At 40.7% G+C, this 16,799-nt stretch overlaps 1 protein-coding gene across 2 annotated transcripts; it reads left to right on the top strand.

Annotated features, from left to right (window-relative positions):
* The first annotated feature begins 1,763 nt into the window (after positions 1 to 1,763).
* rhoab (ras homolog gene family, member Ab) lies at positions 1,764 to 16,704 on the top strand. Of its 2 annotated transcripts, none has more exons than XM_056384966.1 (5): positions 1,764 to 1,895; positions 9,692 to 9,849; positions 11,524 to 11,644; positions 13,169 to 13,299; positions 14,108 to 16,704. In XM_056384966.1, the coding sequence occupies exons 2-5, from the start codon at positions 9,694 to 9,696 to the stop codon at positions 14,279 to 14,281; spliced, it is 582 nt and encodes a 193-aa protein (XP_056240941.1). In that variant the 5' UTR covers positions 1,764 to 1,895; positions 9,692 to 9,693; the 3' UTR covers positions 14,282 to 16,704. The 2 variants fall into 2 exon arrangements, with proteins under 2 accessions (XP_056240941.1, XP_056240940.1); XM_056384965.1 differs by having other exon boundaries at positions 1,784 to 1,895; positions 9,689 to 9,849.
* Positions 16,705 to 16,799: the final 95 nt, after the last annotated feature.

Below are 16,799 nucleotides of genomic sequence, written 5' to 3'. Positions count from 1 at the left end.
CGGTGTTTCAGTCTTTGCTGTGTTACTTTTACTGTCTACATGGGATTTTACTGTAAAGAGTGGACCTGGAGGTGCAGGAGAGACTCACCTGTCTGATTCCATAACAACCATGTGACCTACTCAATTATTTCTAACAGAAAAACTGAGTCTACAATTACATGCTGCGTATTTGTAGATTGTGCGTGCTGACACGTGCTCTTGGTATTTACAGGTGGGATTATAGGATTTTACACGATGAATCAGAGGATCTAGAGAGTCACCTTTTACCCTACACTTTCAATTTTTCTGACATACAATATGTTGCACCAGGGACTGCCACAGTATAATGTTATCACACAAAATAATTTATAATTGAGAGTCTGGAATATCCTACTCAAGTCTAAGTCGACCTCAATGTTCAGAAAAGCTGTAAAAGTACCTATTTTGACGACTATAATGACTGGTCACAATAAAAATACCAGTAAAGCATCTTTACAGTGACAATTTCAATATAAATACACATTGCCTACCAACCAGTCCCTCTGCAGTTGACTGAAATAAGTTTAAATTGAACCAAAATTAAATGAAATGTCGTCCTGATCCGTTCATAATGGAAAAATAGAAGGTAGGTTGCTCTAATGACTTCTTTAATTCTACTCTCTTTTTATGTATCCAAAAATAATCCGGTACAATCCACTGTCAAAAACTGAGGACAAGATTTGTCCCACTGGTCTTAGAATATACTCACAAAATGACTGAGAGGCGACACAGTTACAGTCACAGACTGTGGTGAGATTGAACTTTCAATCCCAACTTTTAACCAACATGCCTGAGAAATCCTTAAAGTGCTCAGGAGATGGAAATGTAAACATCTACAGTTCAGTGACAACTGGGCAAACTCCATCTGTTCAGGAAAATATAGTGTTTTATCTTTATTTTAAGATAAAACCTTTTAAGCTTTATTTCACATTCAGCAACGGACTCATACAACCCTGCTGTGTTAGGGAACGTCATAGAAAATCATTCCTGCCTATAGCAATCAGGATATATGGTACATCTCTGACTCATCCAAAACACCCTCCAAATGAACATACTTATTTATTTATATTATCTACCTCTAATTTTTATTGCATACTTGAATCCTGTGTATTTTTGTCTTTTACTGTATTTTTAACTCAGATTTGTCCCCTAGCTCTCTTAACGTGGGTAGTTACCTAAACTGACCGCCAGGTGGCGCACTAGGTACAGACTAATACTTGGACAGTTGACTCTTCAATGACAGAAAGTTACATCTTCAGTGTTGTCAGAACTGTAATGTGCTTAATTAACTCTAATTTGGAGAATAATAGCATTGGCTCAAAGCCATCTATTTCTCAGTGGGGATACAACCACAGCATTTATAGTTTCCATCAAATGTTACTTAGCATTTGTTTGCCTAAAAGCTAACATGGGCTGGTACTTGAGATGAAAGTAAATATTCTACAGTGACTCATTTCAGATCCCAGTTACTAGTTTAAGAAACAATAATTTAGAGCATGTCTAATTATAAACCTGTAGCAGGTCTCAGTCTTAGTGGGTAAAGAAACAGAATCCCGCTCAGTCTGAAAATATACGGTGTTTATGGCTCGATATAATTGCACTACTGTTACAGATTTCCATACAGCTGATGAGACAGGAACTCTGCCCACAGTGCTCGTATAAGCGTCGTGCCCGCGCAGGTGTGGCTCTCAGGCTCGCGCCCGCGTCAACCCTCCCCCTCAGCTACAAACTACAAACCCAGGCTGCGCGCTCACGTGAAGTAATTCATTGTATCAGACTGAGACGAGAGGAAGCAGCGAGCGATTCGACTGGTCGGTAAACCAGCTCTGCCCCGCGAAAACACTGAAAAACCCGACTGCCCGCCACAGAAACTGCAGGTAAACTACTTTCTTGAATACCAAACGATTATAAAGCGCCACTTTTACCATATTCTTCAGTTTAGAAGCGGACGTGGTTATTTTATTTAAAGTTATCCGGAGCTTTGAAAGGCCGTGCTAGCAAAGCTAAAAGCTAGCGGGGTTAGCCAACGGTAGCCAAGTTAGCTTTTCCTCACACCGACCTCAATCGCTATTGCCGCTTCCGCACTTGCCGCACAGTTGAGCTGAGGAGGGCTGTTAGCAAACTGTGCTAACTTCAGTAACGTCTGTAAACTGGACCGTAAAGACTAGCTTAAATTAGCGAGCCAGCCGGAGCCAAACAATGAAGCTCTTTTCCTGACTTGCCTCGGCTGACCAGGCGGCTTCCTAACGGCTCGGCGTTACTTCATGAATGGCTGATAATGGTAATTTTCCAATAACATGCTAAATTCTATATAGATTTAATAAACCACTACTGTACTGTGTACTTTGCTTTTTTTGAACCCCAACACTCTTTTATTTTATTTATTTGTCGTTCTGAAGCTTCTAAAACGTGTCAGTGATAATAAGACATAGAGTCTCTACTTGACGAGGGATTTTAAGTTTAACTCTTTCCTGAAACGAGGGTTTGTCATTAGCTGAAAGTCTTATCTACTGTACGTATCGTATGTGCGGGTCTCGCTCGGTGTTTAGTTTGGATCGGGGCCACCCACCCATTCTTCCACTGCGGACACACTAGCCATCTGTTGCCTCTGTGATGACGCCATCTTTCTGGTGACCCACCCAGTGGCTCGCTGGTTTAAAAACAATGTTTGACTGAACACTGGGAGCTCTCTCAGGCGAGACACACAACTTCTTCTGTGTGTTGCCTACGACGCCCAGTATACCACACTAAGCTTCAGTCAGTTTTCTAGCCAGTCATTGTAGTGTAAGATATTCGACCACATAGGGCTTGGTGATCTATCATCACTGCTATTAATGATATGACACAATTATGTGTGTCAGAGTTTGTGTTTTCATACATTAGTAAATCAAAGCTAAGACATCTGATATGGTCCTGGGGAAAAATAGCAGCAATGTACATGATTTTCAAGATGTTTTTTTTTGCTCTGTGTGGTGTAAGGAAAATTTTACTGTCACGCAGAGCAACACTACTCTCGAGCTACACATTGATAAGTAAAATTACAGTATTTTTTACGGTATTTACTCCCTTTTTTGTGATCAAATTTTATAATTATTTTTGCCCCCAAGCGCTGGAGGTTGCAAAAAAAAAAACATCAGCACTTGCATACATCTATAACATTAGACATGGGTCCTATAACATAATGTACTAACATGCTGCTCTTATGTATCCATGTACATCATGGCATTCAGCAGCTGCCTGACAAAGGGTTTTTATACCCCTCCAACACTAGAGCCTGGATACATGATGCACGGATACATTACATTTCAGATTTGATATTTTTAGACATGGGCCCAGCGAAACCTCTTTTTATAATTAATTTAGCTTATTTTATGATATTTGCCAATGTAAAAAAGCCTATAGAATAGCATTTGTACTGTTACTCAGGCAGGTCTTATTGGAGGTTTTACACAATGTCACTCTTGAAGCTATTAACTAACACCATATCCTCCATTATAATGGAGAAAGATGACATTGATTGGCTGATAGAAACCCAATTTCATTTAATTGATAGATTTAGTCAAACATCTCCCTATGATCACAGGCTTATTCCCAACGCATATATATGTCAGTCAATGTGAGGAAGGCAAGCTTATGGCTGACCAGAATTTGACTGGTTGGTGGTAATTATCTATTAGTAGTAATTTTCTTAGTTTCAATGGTGCACCTAATTAAGCAATTTAAGTTTTTACTTTTTGATTATAAGGATTAAAGTCTCAACACATAATATTATTAAATAATACTTATAAAAATTGCAAAAGGATCGAATTTCATTCTTCTTACATATATTATATATATATATTTTAATTAAACATACTTAAATATACTTTATTTATCCCCCAGGGGAAATGAATGTGTCAAGTAACTCATTAGTAATAATAATGATAATGACAATAGTTAATAATAATAATTATATTATAATAAAATTCAAGTAAAAGCACAAACATGATGATAGCAATGTGTGAAAATGGGACAGAAAAACATTTTCAGCCACACAAAACCTGAATCCTTAAACCTTAAAAGAAAAACTAAACGGTCTAAAAACATCTGTCCCATCAGTCCAAACATTAATTCAATAGGTACGATATCCAGTCAGTAATAAATGGTAAATAAGAATAATAGCTCAGTAGAGTAACCAGTTTTGAAGGAACCCAGCCTTTCACAGTATAAATCATATTTAGAATTTGAGATTAATCATTATATTTGTGATTTGAATAGCCTTTATGGTGGTCAGAAGATTCAGTGCTTCAGTTCAGCAGAATGATAATCTGGTTGATTTAGTGATTCAAAATCCCCAATTTTGTATCTGCTGTCTACAATGTGTAGGTGAGACAGACTTTTGCATTTATCCAACAGCCAACAGGGAGCACATATCACTAACCAGTCTTCACTGAATAGATATTTTGACAGTGTATTTTATCATAACGTTTGTGCTGCATGCTGTGGTAAAGAGCAATTATTTTTTCTGCTCCTCTGACACCGCCCAGTGAAATGCACGTCAGGTGGCAGAAGAAAAGCACATGCCAAGTTTCTGTCTGAAACTGAAATATTCACCAGCCGACAGTCAGTTAACCACCATTAAGATGGGTATGATTTTTTTCCAGCCTGCATACTGCGTGGGGTTTTTCTAAACACACACAGGTCTTAGATGGAACCGTGTGGGGTTTTCTAAAGGACAGACCCATGAATCATAAAGCGCACACTAATCATTTTTAATAATGGAGTTAAAGCTGTGTAATACGACGAGATGATGCAGATGAATAGTGTTTAGTTGATCGCATGTGTCTGGACAGGAGTGGGTTTGACTGACATGCCTGTTGTCAAACATATTGTCTGTTTGAGTTTGATAGGATGACAGTTTAAATGGTTTATCATGCTGATTATTCCACCCCAAAGGGAGCTGCACGATATGCAAAAAAAAAATCATATTGAGATCATTTTTGGAGGATATTGTGATTTCAGTTGGAATGGTCATTTTCACTGAAATGAAATATAAATGACGATGATGTGATTTTTGTTGGTCTTGTACCAAACAAACACGTTCCTTTACATTTGGAGAATATGATTTGTAGGTCGGGGCGTCTCTGTAGCACCGCAACACTGATGGTGCTAACAATGACACACTTTACCTTTTTATTATTTAAAAAAAATGCAGCTACTGTGATTTGGATATTGCATTAGGTCATATTGAGATTGTATTTTGATTAATTGTTCAGCTTTAATCCCAAAGGTGGAGACTCAGTTGAAGGACAAAACCTACAAAGAATTGTTTTTAAAACAAACTGTGTGCCTTATTTAATTAACTAGTTTGAAGAGCTGCTTTGTCAAATTAAGAGCCTCAGTATTTATCCAAAGGAGCATAGTCAGTGAGTCCAGTGTGTGTTTGTGTGCAATAAATCAATCATCCCCATTGCAAAAATCAGTCAGATAGGAAGGTCTCCCCCTGCTGCCACCACCCTTTTATTAGCATTGACGGCAGGACTGTGGCGTGTTGCTCTCTGGTTATCTCCGTCACTTTGTCTTTATCTGTCTTTTTTTAAATTTCATCTCATGGTTTGTTGTTTGCTAACATGCAGACGAGGGCGTCGGTTTGCACATGCAGCCTCGTTCTTAATATTTAGCACATTGGTTCCCAACCTGCTCCAACTCATGGCCCATTTGAAAATCTTAAAAGATGTTGGCGACCCACATCCGACCACATAACAATGCAAAGGCCACATAAAGCATTTTCATTTTAAACACTTTATTTTGAATAACGATCAAATATTTGGGATTGCACTGAAAGCAGATGATCAATTTTTCTTTTTTGTTTGAAGGGAGAGATCCTTTGTCGATTCTCCATCTGTCTTTTTTTCTTTCTAACTCTTTCTGTTGCTAACCAGCTATCCATGTTGATAGTCCAGTTTGAGCCATATACGTGATCTTTTAGCGCGTAAACACACTGAGATAGCAAACCAAGTTCCTACCAATGGCTTATCACAGTGATGGGAGTTTTTCAACATTTTTAATGTTTTTTAAAGATCAACGCGTAAAAACTTTATATTTTTGATTTATTTGTTTATATTTGATTATATATATAGCACATCACACATCAACTGAATTTGTTGTTACTATGGCCACCAACATAAACCAGCCTTTTTTTCTCATTGGTGTATGGTAACATTTCAGCTCATGTGTCGTGAAGAAGACAGTTACGTGGTTGTCCTCAGGCTGTAATTGTTGTTGCATTGCTTTCATCATTTCATACATGCACCACTTCAGATGCTTTATAACCCTGTCCAATTTTAGTGTGACTATGAGATCTGACTGGCCGTTTGCCAAAGCGTCCGGCAGATATGACTAACATATTGGCAACAGCTCAAGACGATGATGATAATGTGTGTGGTTGGTGCCGTGTAGATGCAGCTCGTGGTTTCTGATTATCACCCATATTTAATTATATATTTTGACTCCGAGCCAGTTTCAACCATGTTTTTGTTTTATCTTCCACTCACACTTTGCTTAAGAACGGCTTCGAGAGGCTCGAAGCTCGCAGGCGTGTTCAGCTCCTCATTTACACACTAAGCTCAGACTTGGCATGTTTAAGGCGATATGGCCCAAGAAAGACACAATCTCAGGGTTTTTTTTGTTTTGTTTTGTTTTTTTTTTAAAGCTTGGGGACAACTGACAATTTTAATTAATTTTTTTTGCCAGTAGTTCCTTGTTGTAGTGGAGCATCTGCTGGCTTAGTTTACATAGTCCAAAGTTATGAACCTGCTACCTGTTGACCATTTGGCTAATTGTTACCTTACCGCCATTACATCTGCATCAGCGTACGTGCTGCCCCCCCCCCTTGTTTTTTTGTTTTTTTTTTTTCCAACGTGCGTTCAGACATAACATTCTTCACTGCTAATGGAGATTTTCCTGTTGTCCCTCTTGTGTTATATCTTGATTTTTGCCCCTGGTCAGTGTTTTCCTGTATCTTTTTTAACATAGAAATTTACTCTGCTGCTGACCCTACCTACACACGACTATGTTTTATGGCGTAGACACCCACGCTCGCTCCTGATTGGCTCTCATCAGTCTCGACTACCAGCGGTGAATACAACATGATAATGAATTACAACCATGTTATCTTTGTTAGCAGCTGTTGATTAGGTTAAATTCTGTATTTTAACACTGCAGCTGTCTTTGCTGTTCCTCCATCAGAGGATTTTTTGCAACTAATCAACTGCAGAGTAGATAATCTATTTCCTGTTTACACCGGCTCGCACATGCTCAGTGTACATATGCGTTTTCAGCTGTGATAGTCTGTGTGTCGGTCGTTTCAGTTTGAAAACGCTGTTTTGAAATGTAAATGTAGTCGTGTGGACGTAACCTGAAATTTAAACCTAGAAGCTGTTTTCTTTTACTACCAGTCTGAATGTTCTTGTCGGCTGTTAAGCAACTCTAAAGGAACAATTAGTAGCTCTAATGATTTACAGGCACCAAGGTGCCATTTGTTGAAACGTGGGGACATTGTTATTGCCTTTTAACCCACCGGTCAAACACTGCAAGCACTGACCACACACTCACCTCCAGGCTAAAGCTGCCCCCGTTTCTGTCTTTTCCCTTTTTTTCCTGGAGTCACAGAGGCAATGGTTTAATCTTTTTTGACACTGCTGTCCTACTTACAGTATTCATCTAACATTTATAGGATGCTCGCAGCACTGTGGTGCATTTCAGGGTCACAAACCAATGGGACCCAGGGCAATAAAAGGCCAAACTCAAAAGACAATTTTATAGGGAGTAGTAACTGACAAGAATTGTGAACGAACTTTTTGTCTGTGTTTCAATCGGCTCATTGAGTTGTCACACTTTAACACGTGAATGCAACCAGTGTGCCACAGCAGGTGTCTTGTTTGGGAACATTAGTTGGGGGGAAATGTGGCCAAATGCAGTGTTGTTTAGAAAAAGGCTTTTGATCAGGAGTGGACTGCAGTCACAGCCGGAAGCTGGAGGAAATATATACAGCACAGTTTAAAGGAGCTGAAACAGCCACACACACAAACACTCTAAAAAATCTTACAAGAAAAAAACTGAAGAGGAAGGAAGTTGGACTGGTTTGGACCAGAAACGCTCTTCTTATGCGAGGCCTGTGCAAGATGTTAACATTTTTTTTAGCAGAGTCATTGTTTTTTACAATATGCCACAAATCAAATTGTTTTATAGTTGAATGAAAACCAATGGTATCTCTGAGCAAAGCCAAAGTGACAGGAAATTGAACCTATAACCTCGGCCGTGGCTTCGGCTTCAGACCTGCTGCAGATCAAAACTGAGAGAACAGGAGAGGTGTGAGGAGTCTGCTCTCCACCACACCCCCAGCTGACTCACTGTGATGGAGATTGCAGGGTAGAGAAATGTGACTGACACCGCACAGTGCTGCAGGAGGAAATAACCATTCAGGGATATGATTTATTACCTCCTCTGTGTGTGAGCGCCTGTTGTCCTTGTCACGATAGTAAGTACACGGCACATGTACCGTGTTAGCGCGGTGGTGCCGTCATGACATGACGTGTGTTTGATGTGAACTCGGTGAATAAAGTGATTGTGTCTGCGTTTTCAACACCCAACAACAGGAGCTTTCTGGGCTCAGTTCCTGTTCATTTATAAAGGGAAATTGCTGTTTTCCTGTTTTGTGTTTTGATCAGACTTTCGTTGGTAAAATGTAAAGTACATGAAGTCAGTCCAGTTCAATAGAACGTATTTCCTGTTTGTGGCTTTCTGGTGAGTGTCATTTCCCAATATGGAGAGATCCAAGCTGCTCTCAGCTGTTGGCACACTACATGTCACTCATTTGCCCCAACTTCCCTTAACTCAATTTGGCAAGCTCATTCTCTCACACCCACACTGTCTGTTGGTCTGTTACTGTCATGAATTACTGGAACAAAGGCGAAATTGTACTTCCTGGTAGCTCACATGTTGTGCTGTGACATGACTATTCTTGTATGTTGAAGCCTGTGTGAGGACGGGACAGGAACCTACCTACAGATCATACTTCCAGACGTAAAGGAGCATGTTTGTTTGCAACAATGATCCTTTCAACTGAAATTGCAATATCTGCCAAAATAATTGCAAAACAACTTATTTTAATGATCTTCTGCAGAATTTTCTTGTGATTTGAGCCCAAGTACGAAGTGTTCCCTGTAGCCTCAAGGTTTCAAACCTTCCTCATTTCAACAAAAACCTTTAACCACAAACACGACCATCATTGTGACCTTGGAAATTTTTGTTCCATTCATCATCTCCCCCCCCCCAGAGCTGCTGCTTTCCAGCTACGCGGTTAAATGTGTCATAGTGTTGCATGGTGCACCTGCACCTGCATCACTACACATTGATGCTGTCATGCAACAAATACCAACCGTTACTTTCATGTTTTGTTTTTTTATGTCTCCTTGGTAACAGCCGTGGCCGGAGGCGTCATGTTGTTGGGTTGTCTGTCTGTGAACATGTTATCTCAGCCACGCCTTAAGATAGGCCGATGAGGCATTAAGTTGACTGTTCATTTTGTTTTATTTGTGCACAGGATGGTTTATTTTATCTGTCAAACGCTGTAGTTTCTCTTCTGATTCTGCTTTATTCTAACTGTTGCCTCCTCCACTGTGTCCTCCAGCAGGGATGGCAGCCATCCGTAAGAAGTTGGTGATAGTGGGGGATGGAGCTTGTGGGAAGACCTGCCTCCTGATCGTCTTCAGCAAGGACCAGTTCCCCGAGGTCTACGTCCCCACCGTGTTCGAGAACTACGTCGCCGACATAGAGGTGGACGGCAAACAGGTGAGACAGCTGCAATGATTCTGTCACTACTATTGGCCTGTCCCATCTAATGTGTCAGAGCGGAGTCTCAGGGTACATGTATTTGAGTGACTGTTTCTAAGCAGAATACTACAAATGATTAAAATCCTCAGAGAATTTGCACCTTTCTCTGACACCATTGAGCTGTACACGTGTTTCCAAAGCGTCACGACAGGTCGCTGCTTCATTTAGTTTCAGAAGCAGTTTTTGTCCTGGTATCAGGGCTCATTTTGTTCCCTTGGTGCTTAATCATGCTCAACGCTTTAATTCTACCTTCTGGGCCAAGTGAGTGTTGATAAAACTGTACTGCTCCATTTCCACATCCTCCCTCACACTGCAGCAGTCATCGGTTTCTTTCTTCTCATTTTTCTTTTTTTTTTAGAGATTGCTTTGGTTGAGTTAGTCACAGGCCTTCAAATTAATAATAAAAAAAAAATCAGCACATTACAGGGTCTGGATTGTTCGTGACTCTTGTAAAAATCTGCAGTAACCCAGAAGTGAGAGGGATATTAATTTTAACTCCTTGTGACTCTCAGGTTGGGGATGTTCTGTAAGTGTGTCGCACCCAGCCCGACTCATCAGTCACCAACCCACACACCCTGACCTCATTTTGGGTTAATGGGATTGTGGGACGTGGAGTCTTTATTGGCTCATTGATTTCTGACCCTCTGTGCTGCTGGGGACGACTCGGGCTACTTCTCCTCGAGTGTCAGACTTTTCCAAACGTCTCGATCTGGTTTCCTTTCCCCGTTTGTCCCTGCAGTCCGCTCAGAGAGGTCGCTCGCGCTTTACACCGTCATGTGCCACCAATAAGAATTATTCAGTTCAGATTATTTAGTAGGAATGAACAAAGATTGAACATCAGTATATTTAAATTATATGATACTGCGACGAATCTTAATTTAAGTGAAGCCACAAAACGGGTTAACATTTTCATATTTATGTTCATGTTCTGAATGACTTAAAAGCTATAAAAGTGTAAATGACCCAGAAATTGCTTTAACAAATTGGTAATGAATTTAAAATGAGGTTAACAGTCCGAATCATGGACCAAACCATCTGATGACGTCAGCTCTGCTATTTATGAATGAAGGGACTAAATCAAGATTTTCCAGATAAAAAACAGCCAAAGTCTAAATCCAGAGATTCAGATTCAACTTCACAGCTTAGATTTTAATTGTACCTTAATTCAGTTACATTTAAATGTGAATAATTAAACAAAATCTTATATTTAGATCATTAAACAGGACTGCAACATTTAAGATTATATTCACCCTGAAGTTTATCATGTTTAATTCCTTGCTTTCCACTTTATAGTCAGAACTCTTTTGCCTGTAGGACGCACTTGTTTGTTTTTGTGGAATAAGAAAATAAATCTGTCCTTTTAATAGTTCCTGTTGAGGACGAGTCTCACTGCAGATCTTTGTTGATTATCTCGATTATTCTCTGGCTTCACTGTGAAAGTCGTGTTGAGGATTTGACAAGGTTTATTAACTTCTCTACCTCCTGATTTTTTCTTCCACTTCTTTCTCCTTCCTCATTTCTCCACACTCCTTGTCCGTCTGCCTCTTTACTGTGTGTGTGTGTGTGTTTGATTGTGTGATTGTGTGTGTGTGTGTGTGTGTGTGTGTGTGTGTGTGTGTGTGTGTGTGTCAGGTGGAGTTGGCTCTCTGGGACACAGCTGGTCAGGAGGACTATGACAGGCTGAGACCTCTTTCCTATCCAGACACTGACGTCATCCTCATGTGCTTCTCCATAGACAGCCCTGACAGCTTGGGTGAGTGCACGCACGCACACACACACACACCACACACACACACACACACACACACACACACACACACACACACACACACACGCACACACACGCACAGGTCAATGACATATAAGGCCAGTTTTAAAATACACAATAGAAGAATATTTATTACAATAGTTCAAATATAAGGAATGTTCTTCACATAAATTCAAATGAAAATGTTAAATTAAGTGATTTTAGATGAATAATATATATATATATATATATAATTTCATTTGTTGTCATATGGAATATTTTCGTGAATTTAAACCTTTTTTTTTTTTTTTTTTTTTTTTTTTACTGAAAAAAAATGTACCCATATACACAGACACACACCTGTATCCATTCATGCACATCTCCCCTTCCAATACACTCCCTCCATCTTTCCGTTTTCACAACAGGTTATTTGCGGCCCGTCTGTTCATCCTGTTGTGGCCACTCGTAGGGGAACTGCTTACATTAGCTTCCACACATCAACACACCGACACAAATCACTTGTGATGCAGTGGCATGCGGCCACGCTGTAAAACTGGAACACGTCCTCTCCTAATGATGATGAACAGCACTTCTCTGATCATATGGAAATGGCTTTTCATAAAACGAGGCGATAAAAGCTGCAGATGATTGAAGCGCCACACGTTAATTAAACAGAATGAAATGAGAGGAAGTTACAGCTGTAATAAAACAAAGGCTCATTGTTCAGAGTCGTCTTACATGACCAGTGTTCAGACTTTACGTTTCTGTTTAAAGCGGCAGATTTTAACTCTGGATCCTCGGAGCTGAGGCTGGAGGCTGTGGTTTAGTTCTGTTCTTTAGAAGCAGAATTATCTCTGCAGCGACTCGCGTTTTAAATTAAATTACGTGGTAACTGTTAGACTAATCACATTTCTGGATTCCTCTGATTTAACTGTTAACTCACGTAAAGATAAGCGTTTCTGCTGTGCCATCAAACTGCTTTTATTCAAATGTTCCATTGTCAGTCACTGTGACTTTTTTTTCAGTTGTGGCAAAAGGAACTTTTATCAGCATTTCATTTTATGAATATTTACTTAGTTATTAGCATTTTCCGTTTTTCTCCCTCCGCGCCGGCGACAGTCAGAGCAGCCATATTGTTTTCAGGGTGTCCAGTCGTCCATCTCATTCTCGTGGACACGATACCTCAGTAACGCGTTGAGGGAACTTCTTCAAATTGGGCACAAACATTCACCAGGATTCAAGGATGAACTGATTAGATTTTGGTGTTTTAAGGTCAAAGGTCATGGTCAGTGTGACCTCACAAAAGACAATTTTGACCTTGTTTTTTCTTTTTTCTTCAGACGTCACAGAGCAGGATGAGGCCTAATGCAGAAACAGTGGAAAATATGCAAATACTGTTAAATACAGTCGTGTCACTTTTTCCTTCATTCAGCCGCCGTCGTCTCCTGTTAGAAAGTTTATCCATCAGCTGGAAAAATGTAAATACAGTAGAGATTCATCACTTCATCACATGCGTTCTTTCTTCCACAGAAAATATTCCAGAGAAGTGGACTCCAGAAGTCAAACACTTCTGTCCCAACGTTCCCATCATCCTTGTAGGAAACAAGAAAGACCTGCGTAACGACGAGCACACGCGCCGAGAGCTGGCCAAGATGAAGCAGGTACCTGCATCCTTCTTTTTAGACACGTCTCTGAATTTATCAGCTCTGTCTCCTTTCTGTTTCTAGTACTTCAAATAATGGATTCTACACATCTGAAAACCTTTTTCAATGTGAAATCCCTCTAGAAATTAAGAATATACATTTTGGTTATTTACTCAGGACTAAAAGAGATTAATATTTAAAGAACATCCTGTTGGAGGCTGGTAAAAAGAATCTCACCAGGAACTGGACTTTAAATGTGTGGATGGAGATTATAATGGAGATAAGCATTTGTTAATTATAAATTAGAACAATTTACTACATATTGGAAAAAATTGATTAAGTATGCAACGCCCTGTAGGCCTGATTTTATTTTCTCAAATCAATAATTTTGTCATAGAGCAAAGATCCCGCTCTTCCTGTTCATGGTTCTTTTTCATTGTCTTTTCTAGAAACTTACTTTAAAATAAACTTTAAGAAGTTTTCTGAGACCCGACACAAACTCGAGTAAATGTCACTCAGTGTGAAATCTGAGACACAGTTTGGAACATTGTAAATATTGAGATTGTTTAATATGAATAAAACGTTTATCAAGACGAAACAGACAAACGTGTAATTCTCTTTCTAATGCAGGAAGTGTTCCCTCACAGTTTCACCTTGTGTGAAGGTTAAGACAGAAACACTTTCCCTCTGCTCCGTGTCTCTGACTGAAGCTCTGAGCAGTTGTTAAAATGTTTTCACTTTATTAGCTTGTGTTTTAAAGACTTGTGAATGTTGAGGTCAGTGAACGTTCCTAAACCAAACTGTCGCTTTTCTCCTCGTCCAATAGGAGCCGGTAAAGTCAGAGGAGGGGCGGGACATGGCCGGACGAATCGCAGCGTTCGGTTACATGGAGTGTTCCGCTAAGACCAAGGACGGCGTGCGGGAGGTGTTCGAGATGGCCACCAGGGCGGCGCTGCAGGCCCGCCGCGGGAAGAAGAGCAATAAATGTGTACTGCTGTAAAATGGCCGACATATTTGGACTGTTTTCACCCTGGGCTACTGTACACGGGGCAGGGACTCGGGAGGGACTGAGGGGTTATTAGACGGGAGAGGGAGGGGGGAGGGGAGGAAAAGCAGTAAACTACTACCGCTGTAAAATGGCTGTTTGTTGGACTGAATTTACCCTGGGACTTGGGTTTGGGAAGCTTTGATTGACAGGGGTGGGTGGGTGGATGGAGGGGCGGGGGACGAGGAGGAGCAGGAAACGACGGCCGCTGTTTTAAACCATTGGGCTCTTTTACCTGTGGGACGTTAACACCAGCCTTCAAGTGTCACACGCCACTTACACTGATGAAGACCAGGAGATCCCGATCCTCTCTCTGTGTCTATCTGATGGTTAAACTGATGGAGGTGCTGCTGAATTATGGGAAGCCTCACCAGGTGTTTGTGGTGGAGCTGGACAGGTGAAGGGATGAGGGTGTGACCATGATGAGACCGTAAACACCAAACCAGGACTAAACCGTTTCCTACATCCAGCTGACAGCGTATATTCTGTAGTTACCTGGACAGGTTATTTCAACTAAAGGAGACAAATCAGCTGTAAACTCCGTGAATCAAGCGCTCCTCAAACCGCTGCTTTCAACGCATTTGGTTTTAAAGTTCAAGTCAAGAACCAGAAAAAAATTTTCTCTTGCAAAATGAGCCGTTTAGACGGTTGTTGTCGTCATCGAACACGTGGTCATGTGCCGTCAGGTGCTCAGGTGCTGCGTGTTGCATTATCAGAGAGGCGTGGAGTTAACAGCCTCACATGTTCAGCTCAGTGCCGTTCAGTCTCACGGTGGCTAATCCTGTGCTAACAGACAAACACACTGAGATCATCTGTTTGTCACCCAGCAGAGAATCCTGTTATTAGTGGATAAACAGGTTGAACAGCGCTGGGTTTAAGTTGAAGTTACTGGTGTGTGATCCTCTGATCTTTAAATATTAGACTTCTTTCCACTGCAGTGCTGTCGAGGGCGGCGGAGTAAAGTGACCCCCCCCTCCTTCTGTCAGGGCGACACATTAAATCTTTCCTGTATTTGATTCGTCAGCTCTCACCTGAAGCTTCTGTAACATTAAACACAGTCTAAATCAGTGGAAGTGGCAGGTGAACATGGTCCCACTCTGACACAGGTAACTTCCTGTCCGCGCCTCGGCCCTCCACCCCTTCCTGTTCCACATAGCTGACTGCTGGTGCTCATCTTCCCCTGGTTTCAGACCAGGACAAAGAACAAGGAGAGGAGAGTATTGTTTACATGCACACCACTGATCTCCTTATTTGGGATGAACGACTATTCTTTTTTTTTTTTGTGTGTGTGTGTGTGTGTAGACGTATAAAAATCAAATGTACCAAAACCAGAATTAGTTGACGTCTGAGGGAGATAAAAAGGTGCCTGTGATGAACCATGTCGTCCATCATTTCCATGTCTGCCTTTCACTGGTTTCACTGTTGCCGTCTGACATCTGCTCCAACAGGTAAAGACAAACATGACCTTTTTACCCAGAAGACTGTGCGTGGAAATGCCAGAATATTCAGGTTGGGCAGTGGGATAGATTTGGAGTAAAGCATGCAGGTAATCTACGTCACTAACGAGCGGAGCGACGATTAACCACCTGCCGTGTGTTTGGGGGATTTTGTAAAGGTCTTTTATTTTTAGAAACGTGACGGTGGCCGTTGTGTTTGAGGATTGATGAGGCGCCGACCTTCCCTGACTTCTCTGTGTGTTTTAAAGCCAGACTGAGGCTCTCGACAGTGTTGTACCCTCCTGTTCTTCTTCCTGGCCTACAGGGAGGAGCCTGTTCCAGAAACCTAGTTTGTGTTGTTGTTTTTATACTTTAATTTCCTGCTTCAAAAAAAGAAAAAAAGTCATAAATATGTTGTCTATCAGTATTTAAAAATAGGAGGTGGAAGACTAGGGGACTGCTTACATGTTGTCGCTTTAGTTTATTCTTCTTTTTGTGCTTTACCTGAATCTTTCTGATGATTTACAATTGGTTGTAACGACCCGTCAATCATCCCTGCCAAATGCTGTTGTTAGGCAGTCAGGAGAAAGGCTGGCCCCTCGGCTGCCTGTCTAGAGCATCACTAGGACCACGTGTGCTGGCTCTTTTTCTGTTTGTTTGTTTGGAACACAAACATGGCTGAAAAGACGAAAAGGAAAAACAAATTAAGTCGCCTCATTATGTACAAATCATTTTTATTTCTTGTTTTTATTGTGTTTTTAAATTCAGATTTTTGGACGCTGAAGCAGTGATGTAAACAAAGGAACAGGAAAACCAAGCTGTATGCAACGTCTGTAAATATGAAATGTGGGTTTGTTCATACTAGACTATACACACGCACAGGACTGGAAACTGTATTTGTAAACTAGCTTTGGTTTGTGTAATAAATTACTTTCTATAACACCCAGCTTCTATTCATTATGGTCTCAGGAGGACGGACAGCAGCTCTATACATCTATAGCTCTATACTAATACATATATGACATGAATGGAGTTAT

Source organism: Seriola aureovittata, chromosome 9 (genome assembly GCF_021018895.1).
Source record: "Seriola aureovittata isolate HTS-2021-v1 ecotype China chromosome 9, ASM2101889v1, whole genome shotgun sequence".
NCBI classification, from domain to species: Eukaryota; Metazoa; Chordata; class Actinopteri; order Carangiformes; family Carangidae; genus Seriola; species Seriola aureovittata.
This window is presented reverse-complemented; position numbering and strand designations above follow the sequence as displayed.

What these genes read in the sequence shown, in the direction of transcription:
- rhoab (XM_056384966.1), top strand. Translation starts at nt 9,694, where the DNA reads ATGGCAGCCATCCGTAAGAAGTTGGTGATAGTGGGGGATGGAGCTTGT. An exon ending in AGACAGCCCTGACAGCTTGG is followed by an intron (nt 11,645 to 13,168) that starts GTGAGTGCACGC and finishes TTTCTTCCACAG; the next exon opens with AAAATATTCCAGAGAAGTGG. An exon ending in AGCTGGCCAAGATGAAGCAG is followed by an intron (nt 13,300 to 14,107) that starts GTACCTGCATCC and finishes CTCGTCCAATAG; the next exon opens with GAGCCGGTAAAGTCAGAGGA.